General features: G+C 45.5%; 1 protein-coding gene across 1 annotated transcript in view; it reads right to left on the minus strand.

The window, feature by feature from the left end:
* The window catches only part of LOC119173811 (cadherin-like and PC-esterase domain-containing protein 1), a 139657-nt gene that overhangs the window by 101457 nt on the left and 17598 nt on the right, over positions 1–20602 (minus strand). The window contains exon 3 of the mRNA XM_075894525.1: positions 12622–12743. Coding sequence (XP_075750640.1) covers positions 12622–12743 — 122 coding nt within the window. The remainder of the gene's footprint in view (positions 1–12621; positions 12744–20602) is intronic.

The raw sequence follows: 20602 nt of genomic DNA on the forward strand, positions 1-20602 counted from the left end.
AGCAAACATTTTACGTGATGCTTATTTAGGAAGTTTATGGCGGTAGCGCCAACCGGTGAGTCTGAGCCACAGGATTTCCTTGAAAACAGTGATAGGTGAACTGGGTGGGATTATTTTGCTTTGCAAAACTGTGAAGGTTATATTTGTTACTCTAAGAAAGACAGTCGTAAGGCAAACGTGTTTCTCCGTCGTGTCAAAGTTAAACACTGTTACTTCGTTGAGAATGGAGCCGTCGGTGTTTCCAGAACAATCTCGCGAAACCACTTCAGACGTCACATTTCCTCCAGATTTCTTATACCGATCGTGAAAAGCAGAGCCGCAAAACAGTGATCGAGCTACAACCAATTTATCTTAATGTGTTGCTATTCCAGAATTTCTGACACGCATGTTCTTCAGCAAGCATGGCAGAAAATGAATAGTATATCACCTGTACTTGGTGACAAAGTGATATTTTCCCAAGGCAACATTTTTAAGGAGCAACCTAACCTTGAGGTGAAAGAATATTTACAATAGGAACCTCTCCATAGTCCTTTTTCATTAAGAAGTATAGAGGCACGAAGTGGCGGAGGGGGGGGGGGGGGGTGTTCAAGTCGAGAATGTCTCGATAGACAGTGAAGATTAGCCGAATTACGACATATCATGCTATCGTATGAGGTATCAGAATGAAAACCATCGAAAGTTCTCTCACAACCCGTGTACAGTGGACCGGACTGCGGGTAGTGTTTTCGGTCACGCAGAGTTAACCCAAGACTCAAGACACGACCCTACTCTACTCGTGTGTTCACGGTAAACGGCGTCAAAAGAAAGCAAGGATTGTACGACACTGTGTACGAGAGAGAGGTCTCGGTCTTTTCATTGCAACACAAAGGGAGTATACGCGATGTTCTGAGGAGGAACAGCTAATTCCTCGCTTCCTTGAGCACGATCGAAAGCAGAGGGTTCTTCAGCGGTGTTGAGAGGGTGTGTTCTACGGGCGCTCGAGGATTGCGTGCCACCTAGCGGTGTCAGCGTAAACACCCATCTAATCCTATAGCCAACAGGCAACAGTGGCGTCACCCGAGACCCTTCTTCCCTCTTGCGTATTTCTCGTCCTGACTGTGCACTTCTCACGCACTCCAGCTCAGCCTCTCGGAGACATCGATTGCCTGGCCTCTGTTCCATGTCACGCATCTCCTTTATCCGTTCGCCTGCACTTGCACCACCTCCGCTGTCCTTAATCCGGTTGCAATTAATGTTTTTTTTGCACCCTGCCTAATAATTTCCGAGGTGTAAGGGCTCTGTTAAGTTTGTTTCGTTTCATTGAGTTAATTGTGTAAAGTTAATGAGTGCAGTCTCCCAGCTACCATCGGCGAAATGCGTTAGGATTCACCGTGAAAAGTCCTCGGCAAAAATGCACGCACACACAGACACACACGCAAAATTTTTCTAAAACACAAACATCTCAGTAACGCTGGGAAGTGAACTACTGCTTTAAGGAAGTTTGTGTGGTGATAAAGACAAAAAGAGAGTAAATTATACGCATTATAACGTCATGGCATTACTTGTGGAGTTGAATTGAAGTGAAATAGGAGAGTAAAGGCAAGGTGTAATGTTCAAAGCCAGAAGGATATCCATGTTAGCTGTACTTCACTATTTGTTTATAAACAAAAATTAACAGAGAAACCGCCCTTATACAGCTCTACGTGCACAACGAAGTGACATAGTTGTAATTTTATAAAAGCCGTAAATGAACGTGTCTAAATCTGACTGTACTTATTTTTCGTTTGAATGAAACACCGGAATACGCAGTTCTCCGATGTAAAGATGTTAGCCTTGCAATACGGAGGGTTTTGTAGCTAAATTCACATGAGAGGTATTGAAAATGTGATTTCAGCAAAAAGGCTCTCCTGGGCACGTACAACTTCATTCGTATGAATATATGCGATCGAAGTAGTACGTGCATTTTTAGTACGAACTATTTAGCGAAGAACCAAAGCAAACACTCTGACAAAAGGTCACTCCTATTGCGAGAGAGAAGAGAAAGGCCGTGAAGTTAACCAGATATTGAAATCCAGTTTGCTACCCAGCACTGAGGTAGGAGAAATGGGCCAAAAAAAGGCGTAGAGAATGACAAAAAGGGAGAGAAAAAATGCACGTGCGTTAAGAAGAAAACAAAACAACACACATGCAGGAAGGTCGTTCTGGCTACAACCGTGCAGAAAAGCCAATCGATCGCAAGAAACGCAGTAGCGCTTGCATGGCCTTCTCCTGTGACGTTGAATCCTGGCAATATTGTCAAATTCTTTTTTTCAACAGAGGTTAATTATCTAATTTGCTGAGCTCATTGCGACGGCATAGTCACTTTCCACTCGACTATAGGAAGTCACAAAATGTATGTCGTATGGCTGCTTCGTCACCGCAGTGGTCTCAGGCAGCATTGTCGGACACCCAACGCGCAAAGCGTATGCATTCGTAAACGCAACGCCCAACCACAGCCTATACATGGAAGAGTCACGTCTGCTCGGCGGAACCTCGGTGGGACTTCAAGACTTAACGTAGGGTTGAAAGAGTACAGTAGGGCATGCTTGATATTTTGTCTCTATCCAAATGCGACCAATAGAAGCAGAATCGAACCCGCGACTTTCGGGTCAGCACAAGAGCACTGTAACATCTGTACCATACCACCATCGTGGAAGCAGATACAAAACTCAATAGTGAATAACTCACAGTGTCATTTGTACAAGCTCCTAAAATGACTTGAAAGCCAAAGCAGCCTTTTTCTTCTTCTTTACAGTTCACTTTATTCATATTGTGAGCGCGGCAAGCGAATGATTCTTCAATCTCTTTAGATATCATCATCACCTGTACATCCTCATCATCTGTAAATATCATCACCAGTGTGATTTAGCTCGAGCCTGGCTGAATAAACGCGTTCCTCACAAGTGGTGGATGGTGCTTTCTGTTTCCCCAAGTCCTCTCGCCCGTTCTTGCTGGAGCTCCGCTCGGGTCGTCGCATACAATCCCCTGCCATGGCAGCCCAAGAAAACCCTGGCCTATCCAACGTCACCGTCCTAGTGCAGCCACCGACACATTCACCTGCGTGATCCACCTGTGTTTTCCGGTCACCGATACGATGATGGAGAATACTGGATCAAGAACTACGACCTCGTCCGCGATTTGAACAGGTGGAACAATCAACAGAAGTTGTGCAGCGTCCCATTTTACTTGTCCGATGTTGCCAAAACTTGTTTCTGGAACTATTACCCGGATCTTCCTGACTGGGACACTTCCGAGCAGCAACTTCGTCAAATTTTCGGTGCCCCTACAGTTCACGCTGAGGCAGCAAAAAAAGATGCTCACTGAACGCACGTAGTTGCCGGATGAATCTTACACCTCGTATATTGAGGTTGTCCTTGCAGTGTTTATGTCTCAGAAATACCAAATACGCCACGTTATTAAAGGCATCAACACTATCGCCTATAACGCCCTCGCCACGCCAAATCCTACCACCACCTAGGACATGATAACCATCTGTCAGCGACTTGACGAGCTTCAGTCTCTTTGCCTCTGCTACGATGCCACCGACATTCGTTTGCCTGTACCCCTCAACTTGCGTGCGCATATTCGCGACATCGTTCGGGAAGAGCTTCACAGCCACTGCTCTTCCTGCGGTGCGGAAGTTACTCTCCCTTCTGCAAAAGATAGCTTTCGAGACCTGATTAAACAAGAGATCGCGTCCGCATCGCGTCCGACGTGATCCAACGGTCCCTGCGCGCGCCAGACGCCCGCTTACGCTCAAGTTTCCGCGCTCTCTGCCACACCCACCGTTTCTGTGCCTACACCAGGAGACTATACTTCTGCGGCTTCGTTGTCACCGCCAGTGCGTGCACCGTCTTACTACGCACCTCAGCACCCTCCTCGGCCAATCTATTACTACTGTGGCTATCGAGGACATATCGCTCGGTTTCGTCGAAGGTGCCAACAAGATGAGCAACGCGGCTACGCTCCTGAAGTACATCGAAGCTTCTGTCCGACCATGCACTACCTACGACTACCCTCTCGCTCGTCCTATTACCGTTCACCGTCTCCTACCTACCGTACTGACTTGCCTGGGAATTCCCGTACGTTTCGCCGCAGTTCGCCTTGGCGAGGTCGCCGTTCACTGTCGCCTCTGCGGCCCGCCTCCCATTTCACGAACGCTCACGCGGAAAACTCCTTGATGCAATTTCAGGAGGGGAAACTGCATCCACCGGATAGCTAACAATTCCTCCAGAGCGGCCATTGAATTTGATAGTAGTGTTTGTAGAAGGTGTACGCTTTGAGGCTCTTGTAGACACTGGCTTTGCCGTTTCGATTATTCATGCTGATTTTTTTCCGCCTTTGAAAAGTCGCCACGCCTTATGGCAGCCCACCTCTCGATGCACCAACCAACGCTCTCATTCGTCCACTTGCACAGTGTACCGTACGTGTCTGCATAAAAGGTATTCGTCATCACATCGTTTTCGCGGTATTTCGTGAGTGCACCGACGCTCTCATTCTGGGGTGGGATTTTGTCTTCTGCGTCCGTTTTATTATCTTGTCCTCAGCACCTCCTGCACCTAAATGCCACTAACTATTCGCCGCTTGAACACGATGGATGCATCTGCCTTATCACCACGTTAAATTGTGTACTTCGGACATACATCGAAGAAATTATAAGTGTTAATTGCACCAACATTGTGGATGGTGACGTACTAATTCTCCCTTACGGCCATACCCTACGTAGGGGCATTGTGATCACACCAGGGCTCATTCGCTTCTTCGATGGGTCTACCTACCTAACCGTTTTAAATCAAACGCCCGAGTGTGTAGAGCTCCCCTGTGGCTCAACAGTATCTTGCGTGGTTGACAGTGAGCCTGTTGCGATTGTTACTCTTCCGAACAACAACTACAACGATGTCCCAAAGTCACAATCACTGCCATTCAATGCCTCTTCCACACCTGTGCCGGCAACCATAAGCACTGACTTAACACCTGCTCAAACTGAAGATTTGCTCACCCTGTTGAATAGACACCGTTGTCTATTTGATGTGAACTCGCCCGTCCTCAGCATGACTACCACCGCTACTCACAGCATCCAGACTGACGGCTCTCGTATTGCACATCGGTGTCCATATCGCGTGTCTCAGGCAGCGAAAGATTATCGAGGAAAACGACTGAGACATGCTGCGACGCAACATCATACGTTTGGACTCCGTAATGCGCTCAACACCTTCTAACGCATGATAGATGGTGAATTGCGTGGTTTGAAAAGAAAAACGTGTCTGTTCTATTTCGATGACATAGTAGTGTATTAGTCCACAATCTCGCAGCATCTACAACGTCTTGATTAAGTCCTCACATGCCTTGCAAAAGCCGTTCTACAGCTTAACCCCAAGAAATGTACCTTTGCCAGCAAGACAATCAAGGTTTTCAGCCACCTCGTCAGCAAAGAAGGAATTCGGCCGGACCCCTAGAAGCTTGCTGCCGTTCTCGATTTTCCTCGTCCACTATACGTCAAAAGGACCGGCGCAGCTTTCTTGGGTTATCTTCTTACTTCCGGCGCTTCATACATGGCTTCGCAGAACTTGCGTCTCCGCTCCATCCACTCCTCGCAAGGAACGTCACCTTCGTTTGGTCTGAAGACTGCGAAAGCGCTTTCACGGCATTGAAGCAAGCCCTCAACGTCGGATCCGGTACTGTGTCACTTCGATTCAACCGCCCCCACCATTCTTCACACCGACGCAAGTAGTAATGGTCGAGGTGTGGTACTCTTGCAGCGTGACAAAAACTCACGCGAACGAGTCGTTGCTTCCGCAAGTCGTGTTCTTAACGCTGCAGAAAAGAATTTCACTATCACCGAGCAGGATTGCCTTGGTGTTGTTTGGGTAGTGCAAAGATTCTGACCATATCTTCACGGCCGTCATTTTACCGTCGTTACTGACCATAGCGCCCTATGGTGGCTTTCATCGCTCGAAAACTTACCGGGTCGCTGGGCGCTTCGCCTGCAAAAGTACGACTTCGATGTCGCCTATAGATCTTGGAGAAAGCATCTAGATGCTGATGCTCTATCACACTGTTCTTTGCCCAGCGGAGGCCACTCACCATCGATACTCCAAAACGAGAGTACCTCTTCAATCGCAGTGCCAAGTTGATCACATCGCACCCTATTCGTCCTTGTTTCACAACAACGTGTCCACCCATACTGCCACACCATTGCTGACCACTTGACTGGCTCTACTACTCCTCCAAACCGCAGACTTTGTCGACAACTTAAACAATTTAAGCTGGTCGGTGGTTCTTTATACCGCTTCATTTACCACATCGATGGCAAAAAGTAAGTACCTGTCATCCCACGTTCTCTGCAACGTGAAGTTCTGGAAGCCTTTCATGATGGTCCAACCGCCACTCATCTAGGCTATCACAAGACTTACGACAAAAAACGAAGTCGTTTTTTTTTCGCCTGGCCTCTATGCAGCCGTCGCTAAGTACGTCGCCTCCTGTGTCAATTTGCAATGGCGAAAACGACCGATAGCTGCTCCGGCTGGCAGAATGCAGCCTCTTCCTTGTCCAGCCTCGCCTTTTGAAGTCGTTGGAATCGACTTCAATGGCCCTCTTCCTATATCATCGATTCGAAATCGCTGTATTGTCATGGCCGTCGAACACCTTACCCGCTACGCAGACACAGCTTCTATACCATCTGGGACTGCCACTGAGGTCGCCGATTTCTTTCTTCGCCACATCTTTTTGCGCCATGGAGCTCCGCGCATTCTCCTGGGCGATCGAGGCAAAGTCTTTTTCTCTTCTATTGTCGAGCAACTTTTGCTTGCCTCGAACACTGTTCACAAGACCACTTCTAGCTACCACCCGGAGACTAACGGTTTGACTGAACGCTTTCATCGGACCTTATCGGACATGATCGCCATGTACATTTCCCCAACCACACGAACTGGGATGAAATTCTACCCTTCGTGACATTCACCTATAATACAGCTGCTCAACGCACTACCGGCTTTTCTCCATTTTTTCTCGTCTATGGTCGCTCACCGAGTTTCGCTCTGGACGTCTCTTTCCTTTCGGCCCCTGCACCCTCGACGGCTCCTTTCTCAGAAGAATTTTTATCTCGTCTCGCACACTGCCCGCGTTAACACGGGCTCTCTCAAAACTCGAAAATCTCGCTATGACTCGTCTTGTCGTGTTGTGAGTTCTTCCCCTGGTGACGAAGTTCTTCTATGAACTCCACTGCGCGTCCCCGGCTTATGCGACAAATTCATCAGTCGCTTCATTGGGCCGTACATGGTCGTAACCACTAGGCCACGACCGAGGGTCCATGCCGTACATGGTGGTCGAACAGACATCTCTTGTAATTTACCGCGTTTCTTCTTTTAGCACTAATCCTGATCATCGTTGCCGAGGGAGAGAAATAGTGAACGTATCTCGTTTAAAGCCTTATGCACGACGCATTTCATGACACTCTCAGGCAACCAGGTGGTTGCTTTCACCGCGTGGGGGAATTAGTGTGAGCGCGACAAGCGAATGACTCTCCATTCTCTTTAGATATCGTCATCATCTGTACATCTTCATCATCTGTAAATATCGTCACCAGTATGATTTAGCTCGAGCCTGGCTGAACAAACCAGTTCCTCACAATATTAATACTGGTATTGAAGCGCATAGTCACATTTCCCATTAGCTGAGGCAAGCACTGCTGTTCTCCTTAAAAGGCCTTAAAGAGGAAGAACAGTGACTTCGTTTAGGTTAACAAAATGCATCCTGAGAAGTCTCATGTCATATGTTTCACTATAATAAGTTATTTATTAGCAGAAAAAATTAGGTCGAAGTTTTTTTTTAATTTTGCGCTAAAATCACGTGACTTAGTAAAGTTTATAATGTATTTTCAGCTTTCCGTGGCATTGGCTCAATTAAATTTTTTGGAACTTCGTATGCTAAGTCTATGACATCCACATATTACGATGTGCTTCATGTTTATCGATAGGAAGCTACGTAGCACCCAACAGGCGCTTTCGAAATTTCTCACACCGCGGTGTTTGGTGGGGGAACTTCAACATGGCGTCAGCACCCGCATTTGTTTTTCTAGCATTTTCTGGATTACTAAGCGTCATGTTGTGGTAAGTGTGGTATATTGGTGATTGTGAGATCGTACTTTACTAATACGCGAAAAATTGTTCTTGCTCTTTAGTGTCCCTTTAAAGAGCGCAGTTCACCATTTCCTTCACTTACATATCGTTCTATGACTGCTCTTTATAAATTCGGCAAATAATTTCCTAGAGTGGGAAACACCCAATTTTTTATATTCCATTCACGATAAGTTGAAATTCCAACAACTTACAGCTTTTGCGGCAGCTCTGCTACACGATATTCAACAACGGGGGTCCCTGCATTTCTATTTCGTAACGGCGTGCTCTTGACTCATGGAATAGCAATGCGATCATGGAATAGCAATGCGAAGAAGGTCGGAGATAAAAATTAGAAATGAAAGGAAATCGGAGTAGGCAAATCTGGGTCCTATACTTTGTTTATTCTTTTCTGAATGGCAATACTTGCCTTGTAGCGATATGGGGTAGCAACAAGAACATACAACGACACTACAATGCAGGCTAGACAAAGACAGCCCTTCTGAAGTAAGCTCGCAGAGAGAATAACAAAGACTCTGGCGGGAAACTGTACTATCGGCGGCTCCTAGGGAATATACATCTGGACGGCAACGAGGCGGCTCGGTATCTTTGTTTCCTATCTCCTCCGTTTCCGGATACGTGACCTGGCTTCTCGTTGAAGGGGCATCCGTCAGACCAGCCCCTCTTTGCGCGTAGGCCACGTCTGGGCCTTGGTACGCAGCTTTACTAGGCCGAGGCCCCGGCAAATTCCCGAAATGAAGAGGGAACTGGAGGGCAATCGACGGGCGTGCTCGAGACGATAACCCCGCGGCACTCCACTCGGCTACTGTCTTGTTTCTCTTTAGGTCTTTCTTCACGCCTCGATGGCACAGTTTTGTCGCGGAACGTGGTTGGTGACACTATCTGTCTCAGTGGCTGTATGCTGTCTGGAGCAGGAATAATTATCCATTTCTGTGGCCTGCGGGAATGGCGGGGTAAGGATTACTGTTGATTGTTCAACACGCCTCACTATAGAACCAACAATAGCACCAATAATGACGTAAATGAGATTTCACTGGAAGGCCTTTTTAGATGTGGGTTAAAGGAAGGGAGGGGGGGACAAATACAGTGCTCGGCGATAGGTTACGGTGAGCGTGAGAGTGATCGTGGCGCATGGTGACTGCATTCGGTTAACGTTCGTGACGTCTACGCTTCCCAGTTGATCCAACCGTGCGCTGTAATTTTTCGTAACTCACGCCTGCCAGATACAGCCGCTTCGCGAGATGCGGCACGTGAACGCAGTGTTATGAAGCGGCGGCAAGCAGCGCTCCACCGGTGCCACCGAAAACCACAGACTAGACGGCGTTTTACCGGATGCGGACATCATCCATCACTAATGCACTGGCCTTCACCGACCCGATCAACGCCGGCAGCCACGCGCTTCGAGAATTGCGTTTCATTCTCCAATCACTGTACCTATAACGTCATAAACTAATTTGAACAAGCAACCTTGCATCTGAACATGGATATGAGTGGAATATAAATTGATGAACTAAGACAGGTAATCACCTATATAGAAGAACAGTGGCGGACAATGTGGTAAATGTGGAACTTATCTGCGAAACCCTGCCATTCATAGTTGACCTTCCGCCTCCATTTTCTTCGTTGTTCGGACTTCAGCTATTTTCATGCACGTACCCCATGCTAGTGCACGTCCCTCTTACAGAATCTAGCGCTCTGTGCATGCGAAGATCAATAATCGTGTAGAAACTGGAAGAAGTCAAGAGAGATATAAACGTTAGTATAACAATAAAAATGCTACATTTTTGTCGCAACCCATAATATATTAGAGTAAATGCAGGTGCCCTTCATAGGAAAAAAGAACAAACACTGCTTTCTCTTAAAGGAAAAAAGTAGGGAACCTCTTGACGAAGCGAAAATGCGTAACAAAAAGGTCGACAACTGTGCAGAAAATGTAGATTCTAGTAGAAACGAAAAGACCGTAAAATATAGTCTGAGATCTCAACATTTTTCTTGCATTGTGAGTAGGATTTCTATTTTTTAATACCTAAAGGTAGCAAAAACCATCATGTGGTGCTACCTAGCGGAGAAGAATTGAAGCTGAAATATGAAATATAAAGTTGACCACTTTCTTGTACGTAGTCGCGTAGACTGAGGCTGTCATGCGCGCCAATCCTCAAAGTTGGAGTATATATATTATTATCCAACCCCGCTCAATTATGCGCTGCTTACGACGTACAAGAAGTTTCTCGGTGAAAAGCGGCGCTGTCATCACGGCCGCCAGTGGACAAAGTCAAGCCACGGCGCATGCGTGCGGAATGCACGCATGCGCACTAAACTACCACGCTTGACCACGAACCACTCTCGCGCTAACTTTTGACAGCATGTGAATAAACACGTCGTGTTCGCTGTATATAGAACAATTATGACTACAAATTCTTATCGGCGTTTTCCACTTTGCCATTCCGTGATTAGACTCACTTACCAGTAACCTTGCCGCTCCGCTAAAAAATGGCACCATAAACATTGGTTGTCAGTGGCTTCAAGCACTCGATCAGGTGCTAATGCAAAATAATTCCAGTGATCCGGTAGGAGTCAATCACCAAATATTTTTGTGATTTTCGTACGAAATTCGGGGCGAATCTGCAGCCAGATATCCTCCTGCTTCCTCGCCTGCGGTTAGTCACCGTACTATTTCGGGGCACGGAAGACGTCAAAGCAGAAAGAATTACCAGCTAACGAGGCTAGTAGCTGATAGAATTGAGGGCACAAACAAAAGGAAACGCAAGATCGAGCCGGAGGAGATATTGATGGCCATTCTTCAAAAAGGAACTCGACAACGTGCCGTGCCTGCGCCTGGCGTGACTCGGGTATCGTCTTGCGTCGTCCCTGTACTGCTGACTGTGCCGCCACATGCTGTGAGTGAGCTCTAGCGAGAAGAATTGAGCGCCATAATACTGCTGAGTCCAGCAGAAAGAAAAGAACGCACGGAAAAAGGGAACAAAGATAAGCGGAAGCACGCTTCTTCAAATTTCACTGCCGCTTCGAATTTCGCTTATCTCTATATGTGCTTCCGACTGCAAGCCAGCGTGTGTGGGCTCTACTCACAGAAGTTCTCCAACCACCACCACTTGGCGAAGACGCACCTTCGCCACCGGAAGGATTCTTTGCAAGGTGCTGAATAAACCTTGCCTCTCCGTGTGTTTTAATACAACATCTATTTCGGTGTTGTATGTTATGCACTTATGTTTCAGCTCTTTCTTGCAAAACCTCTGCGTCATTCCTACTATGTTGTGAGCCCGACCGGCATGCCGAAAACGTTTCTTATCTGAAACCAGCGGAGCTCCGCTCGAGAAGCCACGCACCTTCCCTCACTCTACACCCAGTTTACATTACGTCGTTATCGGTGCAGGACCTTATACGCACGGTTTCAGTGGGCCAGCTGCATCGCTGATGTGCGGCGGTCTAGAGAAGCGTGGTGGGTAGTTGCTGCGTAGCGTCTAGCATTCAGAGACTCAAGTATCGTTCACGCGATTGTGTCATGAAAACAGGACATACAAGTCTCCTGTACCGTACCTCGTTTCCTGAACGAAAAGGCACGTTTATTTCATGAGAAGCAGCTTTGCTCGAAAGATGGAGAAAAGTGCAGCAATTCTTGTAAAAGAAAAGAAGATGTCAGAGCTTGCACGACTTCACAACAAAAAAAAAAAAGAAAACAGTAGAGTAGAATGGTTGTTCTGTACGTAACGATAAAGTTTAGGTATAATAATTGTTGTGGTTTAACGTCCCAAAACAACGATATTTGGGTTCGAGAGACGCCGTACTGGAGAGCTGCGGAAATCTCTACCGCCTTGAGTTCTTCAACGTGCGCCTATATCTGAGCACACGGGCTTCAAGCACTTTCTCCGTGGCCGTTATTTGATCCCGCACCTTCACGTCAGCTGCAGGGAACCTTAACCAGTAGACCCCCATGGCGTGTAAGGCATGCGCACATGGGAGGAGGGAGTGGTTGCTTACAGCTTCCTACTCCAAGTACCTCATCCTTGCAATGAATTCTCATTGTAGGGGCTTCAATAGGAGGAATTCGGGAGGGAGGGTGGCAAGGGGCGGGGGCTACGAGGTGAACCCCCCCCCCCCCCCAATCACCATTCATACAGAAACCTGTACATTTCTATGAAACAGGTATTCACAACAGCCAGCTTGTGCCCATGATTCGGCTGCAATTGGCCGAAACGGACGCCTTTACACGTGGCAGGTGTGAAAAGCATAACGAAATTTGGCTGTCAATTTCACCCGCCTGGTTCACTCCGTACAACTGCGACTGTTCATATTCGTTGACATTAGCAGTTTGTCATACATAAAATATGCAGTGGTGCTCAAAACGTTTGTGGTAAGACACATAGTCTTACTTAGCGTTTCGAAGCAGCCGGTGTACGCAGAAGTTATTTAAGCACTTGAACGTTTTAAACGAACACAACGTTGCACTGACCTCAACGAGCATCTTGCGTAGTCTGTTGTTGAGCGTGGTTGATCTGGCCGGTTGGACATCTCTTGGGCTGCGCTGGTTAACGGCATGATCAGCCGAATTCCTTTGAAGAGAGTCACCGAGCCCTGCAGGCGCAAGAAGTAAGCACAGTACACCACTATTATGCAAGCGAGCCGTTGCTAGGTGGCGCAGCATAAAATACAATCATGTTAGACATTTATAACGGTCAGCGAAATAAATGAAGCTTAATAGTACGTTATGTTGGGCTAGTTGGTACATATTAGGCTGAAATACGTGGCGCAAGGTTGACCAAGAGAAAAAAAGAAAAAAAAAGACGAGACAGAAAGAGCGCCTGTCTCGTCTTTTTTTTTTCCTCTTGGTCAACCTTGCGCCACGTATTTCAGCCGAAATAAATAAAAGCAACTTTATAAGAGAAAACGCAGATTAATGTTTCTTTGAAACAGTTTCCTAATCTTCTTTTAGTCACTCAAGAAAGAGACAGAGAATATATATATATATATATATATATATATATATATATATATATATATATATATATATATATATTTCTCTGACACACACACACACACACACATATATATATATATATATATATATATATATATATATATATATATATATATATATATATATATATATATGTGTGTGTGTGTGTGTGTGTGTGTGTGTGTGTGTGTGTGTGTGTGTGCGTGTGACAAGTGACAGTGATCATAAAAAATGTATGTTCTTACTCGGTGGGTCCAATCAAAAAGCCTTGAACATAAGATTACGTCAATGCACAATTCTGAGAGCCTCAATGGTCTAGTCTGTTGTTGCGTCCAGTTGAAGTCCAGTAACAGGTTTTTCATTCGACCACCTGCCGTCAATCAGGTCTAAGTATGAAGGTAATTCGTATTATTCTCTATATTATTCAGGCCGGCAATAGTTTTGCGTGCCCGCTGTATTAAATCACAGTCCGTGGATATTATGACTAAAATTGAGAAAATCAAGATTTTTTCTTCGAAGGTTGATTATAATGACGACGATTATCCTCCATCACAAACAATTTTTCTTCATTTTCATCCACAACATGTCTTCCCTACCATCACGACTGCCTCCTCAACATGACGATGGTTAACTTTTTCACCCCGTCATACTCTTCATGACTGCAATCCTTTTTTTTTCTCGCCACAGAAGGAAATGTATGTTTCTTCGTCATCTTTTTAATCATTATCATCAACAACAACACTATAATCTTTTGAAAAATGTAGTGTGCACGTGTGTCTAGACAACGAAGAAAACACTCGCGCATCTTTGATTACGTGTCATTTGAAAGGCCTTAAATTTCATATCCTCAATTCTTGGCCAATCCCCCTTAGAAGGCAAGAGCCATAGTGGAGACATCATCATCATCATCTAAACACAACACCTGAAAAAAAAATTATGTTGGCGGATGTAGGTAATTTTAGCACTGGTCTCGTCTAATTAACCGTTTACTTGCTTATGCTTACGACGTTAGAGCTTTCTACGAGAACACGGCGAGTAGGACACGGGAAATCAACGACTTTCACTGGGCGTTGATGGGGCGCTTGTAATTGGGACACGTACGTCGTGGTATGGTCTTGTTTGCACCCGGGAGGGCTTGTTTGCCAGCCTCGCTACCACAGCTCGGTCGGTGCCTCTCCGAAGTGGACCACGGCAACCAGGATTTTTTTCGCAGAAATATTCGTCTCGTTTGTTGTTGTTTTGTGTTTTTAGACTTTGTAAGTTTTTGATTTCGCTGCCATCACTGCTTGCCCTGGTCTTGAAGCGCAGTTTTTTTTACTCTTTCTTTCTTTCTCACTTACACAAACATGTCTTGTGGCTTTGCAGGGGTACAAAATTTTCATGAAGTGTAGGCTGTGCGGTCATTAAGTGCAATGGTTCCAATGCGCAAGCAATACTAGCATGCCTGAACGCCCAAGCACTATTTACCAGCAGTAATAACAATTATACCTGTGGTTTTACGACATGAATATGAAGCACGTAGTGCTGGTCTTTGGAAATTTAGATTGTCGGATTTTCTTCAACGTGCACTGCTATCGTACAGAGGAACATCCTCTAGCATTTCACTATCCACCGAAGTGCGATCGCCACAGCCAAGATCGAACGGGCTACCTTTGGGTCGGCTCAGAGATCCGCAACCGCTGTTCTACCGAGACGGGTGTGCTGATCGGCAGTAAAGCGGACCATTAATTATGAAGCAGCACTTGCAGAGAACAAGAAAAAAATGCTTAGTGATCGCAGAAAGATGTGTCATTTAGTGACTTTAGTAGCAATACTACCATTTACATACCAAATATTTTCATTCTTTGAGCTTCAAAGCGAACAACTTCACCTTTCTCAGCAAAGAAAATCAAACTAATTAAAATTTTGGTGCCTAGTAATAGAGAATAAAAGCAGAGCCGAATGATGTAGTTAATGAATGCGCTGACATATCAGAACAAACAGAGGAAATGGGTGAACATTTTTCTCTTTCCACTTCCAGGTGTATAGAGCAACGACAAAATATTCAGCTTCTACGTTGGGCGTAGCTGTTCTAGTCTCTGAGCCTCTTTCCTGACAGCACTCGCTTTCGTCGAGGCCGTTACGTGCACAACTTCTCACTCTTCGCTCTCCTGCCGATGCCGCAACATTGGTAAGGGAAATGCATACAACATCTGTTCTCCCAATTAAACCTTAAATGATTCTTGCTTCACCGGCACACAGAGTGACGATTGTCGTACGTAAGGGCTTTCCGCATACCCACAAGGCATTCGTTTTCATCAGTCACGACGCTCAATCTCGCGGACGCACAGTACCATAGAAGTGAGGCACGCAGAGAATGCCCTTTGACGACGATGGGCCACGTGAATTGATGCGAGGCACGTAATAAACATATAATCAAAGACGTCCCCAGGCGCTTCAGTCGTGAGGACAGATGCACGTGCCGGAAAAGAACCGTTCATAACTCGGATTGACTGCGCCACGCGATGGTTAGTATGGCTTTTCGGGTCGGAGGAGATCACATAACCTCTGGCGCACAGCTTACGCCTTACCCCGGGGAGTTCAGCGAATTCAACGACGTCCTTTTTGACAACACCGCAGGTCATAAAGTGATCTATCTATCTATCTATCTATCTATCTATCTATCTATCTATCTATCTATCTATCTATCTATCTATCTATCTATCTATCTATCTATCTATCTATCTATCTATCTATCTATCTATCTATCTATCTATCTATCTATATATATATATATCTATCTATCTATCTATCTATCTATCTTTCTATCTATCTATCTATCTATCTAACTATCTATCTATCCATCTATCTATCCATCTATCTATCCATCTATCTATCTATCTATCTATCTATCTATCTACCTCTGCCGCGTTTTTTTTTCTCTCTATCCTTATCAAAATGGAAAGCTGACTTCCGTATCGCTTTATTCCTTCATTTTATAATGCCATTTCATAAAGCATTCCATTTGACCACTGTATTGTCACGCCGACTCAAAATATATTTCAGCTTCGCTTCCAGGAAAAAAAGGGGGGAGCAGACAACGCCATATCTGGGTGCCCATATTTCATTATTTATTTGCGTAATATAACGATAAATGAGAGAAAAATACAGCTTTTGACCGAAGCACCCGCGACTCCGTTAGTTTCGTATTTTTTGCTTGCCGCCTTCACTTCGGGACAGCCGTGCGTCGGGCCATTCTTCTCGGTCGGGCCATCGGAAGTCGTAAATCTGGAGGATGCACGGCAAAGACCCACTGGACAGGCCTCACGTTTGCTCCTGGCTCCTGCGGCTGCCCGCCCGCCCATGGTACCGCTTAAACCAGCCTGGCATAACCCCTTTTTTTCAGCGTCCACGGACTACCAGCACCACCTTTCGTATACAACTGCGCCCTCGAGAGGTGTACCGCACAACGTTGATCACGTTCCAAGCTTTCCGCACCTGCTAGCTTTACATCTCTCTGCTCTCTTTCTCTTTCGTTCTGCGCCTGCAAGCATTGTAACTTACACTCTTTGATTCTCGACACTAAAACTCTATTCCTGCGGCCATAGTTTTCATTTTTTTTATTTTTTACTTTCTACGTTTCACTGCTGTCACCTTCGGTGGGCAGACGATTTATGACGCACTTCTAGTTCGTGGTACTGGCCGCTTTGGTCAACCAAGCGCTGATTTGTTTCGCTGAATCAAATGCTTCTGAATTAAAGTAATGATTTCTTTTATATCGGCCGTTAGTGCTGGTATAAGGAAGAGCGTCATCGCGATACGGAATTGCGTCTGTGAGACAAAGAAACGGGGTGTGACTAGTGAGAGCGTCAAGAGATGAGAAAGAAAGAAAGTAAGAAAGAAGAAAAGAAAGAAATAGAGAGATAGCGAAAGAAAAATAAAGAAAACAGAAAGAAGGAAAAAAAACAAAGAAAGAGAAAAAAGAAAGAAAGAAACCAAAGATTTTGCTCTTTGACTTCTTTCTTAAGGTACCACATTCCTGAAAAATATATATATATATGTGTTGTGAAGAAGGAAAGGCTTGCCACGTGCTTGGAGGCATATTCTATACTACTGCCTTATATAATGCGCTCGTGTGTACTTGTCGAATGCTTGTAATTCGAGTTTCGAGTATTTGGCGCGAAGAATGCCAGTAAACCAGCGGCAAGTACGACGAGCCCGCGAAAAGAGTCTGGTGAACGAAAGTGCGAACATTATCACCTGTACATAAAAGCATTCGTTCGATACCTTAACGGCAACAGATTCATTAATGCCACCAGAGAATGGAAGGTATCTGACTTAAAGTAACTCAAACATGCAACGTGGCGGGGATTGCAAATAAAAAAGAATACACACTAAAGAAATTGAAGTTTCCCTCATGGTAATATCTGCAGAAAGCGAGGAGCAGAGACTTTTTTTTTCAGCGAAGATCGCGTTCAGTGAGTCGTTCGGCAACGCTCGCGCTCGCATGAGAACGCTAGCGTTCAAAGCGTGCAAACCACTCGACATGCATGGCAGGAAAAAAACATAACGTTTTTCGATGCAGTGACTTCCCCTCTCTTCCTTCTTACCCTTTGCATCCCCCTCACATAACTACTCGTACCTTTCATTTCCATTTCCCCCCCCTTTTCTATACAGAGCTATGCTAGCTTCACTTCCCCTTTATTCTCTCTACGTCACCCTTACATCTGTGCTCCTCACTCTCATCTTCCTTTCCTATTCTCTTGCTTTACGGCGATACATACGGTTACGCTATGCTCTACCTTCTCCCCTTGTCTTTTTTTCTCTTCACCCACTCTACCCTTTCCCACTCAAATTACTATACTACCCGCGCCTATGCTATACTGTTGATGCTATGATTTACCCTTCCCATTTTCTTCTTCCCCTCATATCACTCCTATTTATCCTCACTCTCTTCCCCACAACTTGCTCTACCACACTCCACATGAGTAGGCCGACATACACATGGTTCTGCGATGCTCTAACGCTCTCTCATTCTTCTTCTCCTCCGCCCCATCGCTTCCCTTTCTCACACTTTTGCTACGCCATACCTGTCTACATTTCATTGATTGATTTATTTACAACAATAGTGTTGTGGCAGTGCATTAGAGAGAAAAAAAGCTGATCAATGAGCTTGAGGCTGCCTTGGCCACCTTCAAGATGTTGGCGTAAACGGTTGTTACAAACAACAACGAAGAAATGCACTAATAATATATTGCACAGTTGCGGCCTGTGTGTAAGAAAGAAGCGTGCGTGCTTGCACAGACAACATAAGAAACTTTTAAAATCTTTTTCTTCGAAAAACAACGAATACAAAAAACAGACGATGTTTTGTAGACATGTTTATTGCAAAGTTATTAAGGCAGTCTCCGTGGTTAATTTAATGATGTTTTTGCAATGTCACCCCCCTCTTCCTTCCCTTCCTTCTCCTCCTCTCTACCCTCGCCTGTGTTTCCTCATGGTTCTTTGTGATCTTTACGAAGGAGGCTTACAGAACAGAAGGTGTCGGAGCTCCGTCGCTATAGCCCTTCGGAAACAGACACCTCAACACGTATTGCGCAAAATGATATGTTCATTTGAGGTAGATGAGTATAACTTATAGACACCACTGGCAAAGCTAACCTGACGCCTGGTCTAATAAAACAGGTGCGGCAGCGCTCAAGCCTACGACTCCTTCCACCCTGCTTCCGCTTTCAGCGCCCTGTGAGGATGAAAGAAACTGCTCATTTGGTTTCAACGTAGCGCAAACGGGGCCCTCGAGGCAAGAGACGAACGTTTCGGTGGTTCGAGTAACATACCTAGCACACCTGGAGAAACAACGTGGAACACGGAGGCGCAGCAGCACACCGAAAACCGGGGAGGTCGTCGTGCCGCGCGAGCACCGTGCGGTTAATTAGGTTTATGAAGGAGTGCGAAAACCGCGGGCCTCACGACGCGCCGTCATGCTAATGCCAGCGCTCGTTTGCGTTTACGCCCGCTGCGAGCCAGCCCCGGCGTTGAGGAGGTACGGGCTCTGTTTGATTAGGAAGAACGAGCCAATTTGCGCATGTGCGCTAGCTAGCGTCCACGTCTACACGCGCACTGGCGACAATAAGTTTGCAACGCGCGAAAAGCGGACGCGAGGTTCTCTCGCACGGGCGCTTCGCCGAGCCCATCGCCGGCCACGACACGAGAGCTAAAAGATGCAGTGTACAAATGGGCTAGCGTACCGCCAACGCGTTTATCGTCCGTTCTGGCACCTGCTTTCCTGAACGTGTACATCGGTGAGTGAGTGAGTGAGTGAGTGAGTGAGTGAGTGAGTGAAGGAAGGAGTGAGTGAGGGAGAGAGGGAGTGAACAGGGACATGTGTAAGTCAGTGAGGAGGAGAAATGTTTCAATGAAAAGCTGGAGATGTTCTTTACCAGTTCCTTGGCGTGCTACTCCAGATGATTGGTGGTTGACTAAATAAAATAAATGAATATGCGGGCGAATAAATCAGCATGCTTATAAGTTTGTGCGAAAATCAATGAATAAATGAATGAATGAATGAATGAATGAATGAATGAATGAATGAATGAATCGTGGTGCACGAGGTTCCGTTTTTTCTCGGGAGTTTTATCACATCCTGCATCAGGCCGGTGCCTGCTCCTCACCCAACAGGATGAAGCTTACTTTTATAAGATCATTATATAACTCACATCATTCCGTATCTATGTGCTTCAGGTAGTCTCAAGCAGGATGGCCTCTACGTGATGGACTTCACGTGCTAGTTGGCGTTACTTATCAGGCAAGAGAGAAAGCCAAGAAATTTTCATATGACTGTTAGCAACCAGGGCCATATATTAGAACAAGTTAACAGGCAGAAGTTCCTAGGTGTCTGGTTTCAAGAAGACTTATCTTGGAATGATCATATAGCGAAGTTAATGTCAAAACTAAGTAAAAATATTATCTCCTTATAAAAGCTATATTCTTTCATACAACTGTGGCTAAAATATGCTTTATTACACACTCTTCTACTCACGACTTTCTTACTGCGTGCTTGTGTGGAAGACTACAACACTAACGAACTATTCCAAACTGGTTATTCTGCAAAAAAAAGTACTGAGAATCTTTGAAGATTTTCGTGGCTCCATACGTGACTTGCGGACAATATCTTTATTCTCGAAATATCGCATGTCCAAAGCAAGCCAGATTTGCTATTTTAAGTTATTTCAGTACATAAAGCGCAATAGACTCTATCATTTGCAGGATCCTCATGGTTCTCTGTACGATTTTTGTACTTACAACAATCTACGGACAACAACACTAATCTTTTCAGATACCCACGTTTTTAAACAAAATCGACAGCCTCCTAGATATAAATTGCACATTTCCCTAGCAAATGATCAGGACGGTACTGATTAAAAACAACATTGTATTTTCTTGACGATCACTTTATGTTTCCTCTATGTCTATGTAGTATCTGATGTTCTTTTTTTCT

Source organism: Rhipicephalus microplus, chromosome 5 (genome assembly GCF_043290135.1).
Source record: "Rhipicephalus microplus isolate Deutch F79 chromosome 5, USDA_Rmic, whole genome shotgun sequence".
Taxonomy (NCBI): domain Eukaryota; kingdom Metazoa; phylum Arthropoda; class Arachnida; order Ixodida; family Ixodidae; genus Rhipicephalus; species Rhipicephalus microplus.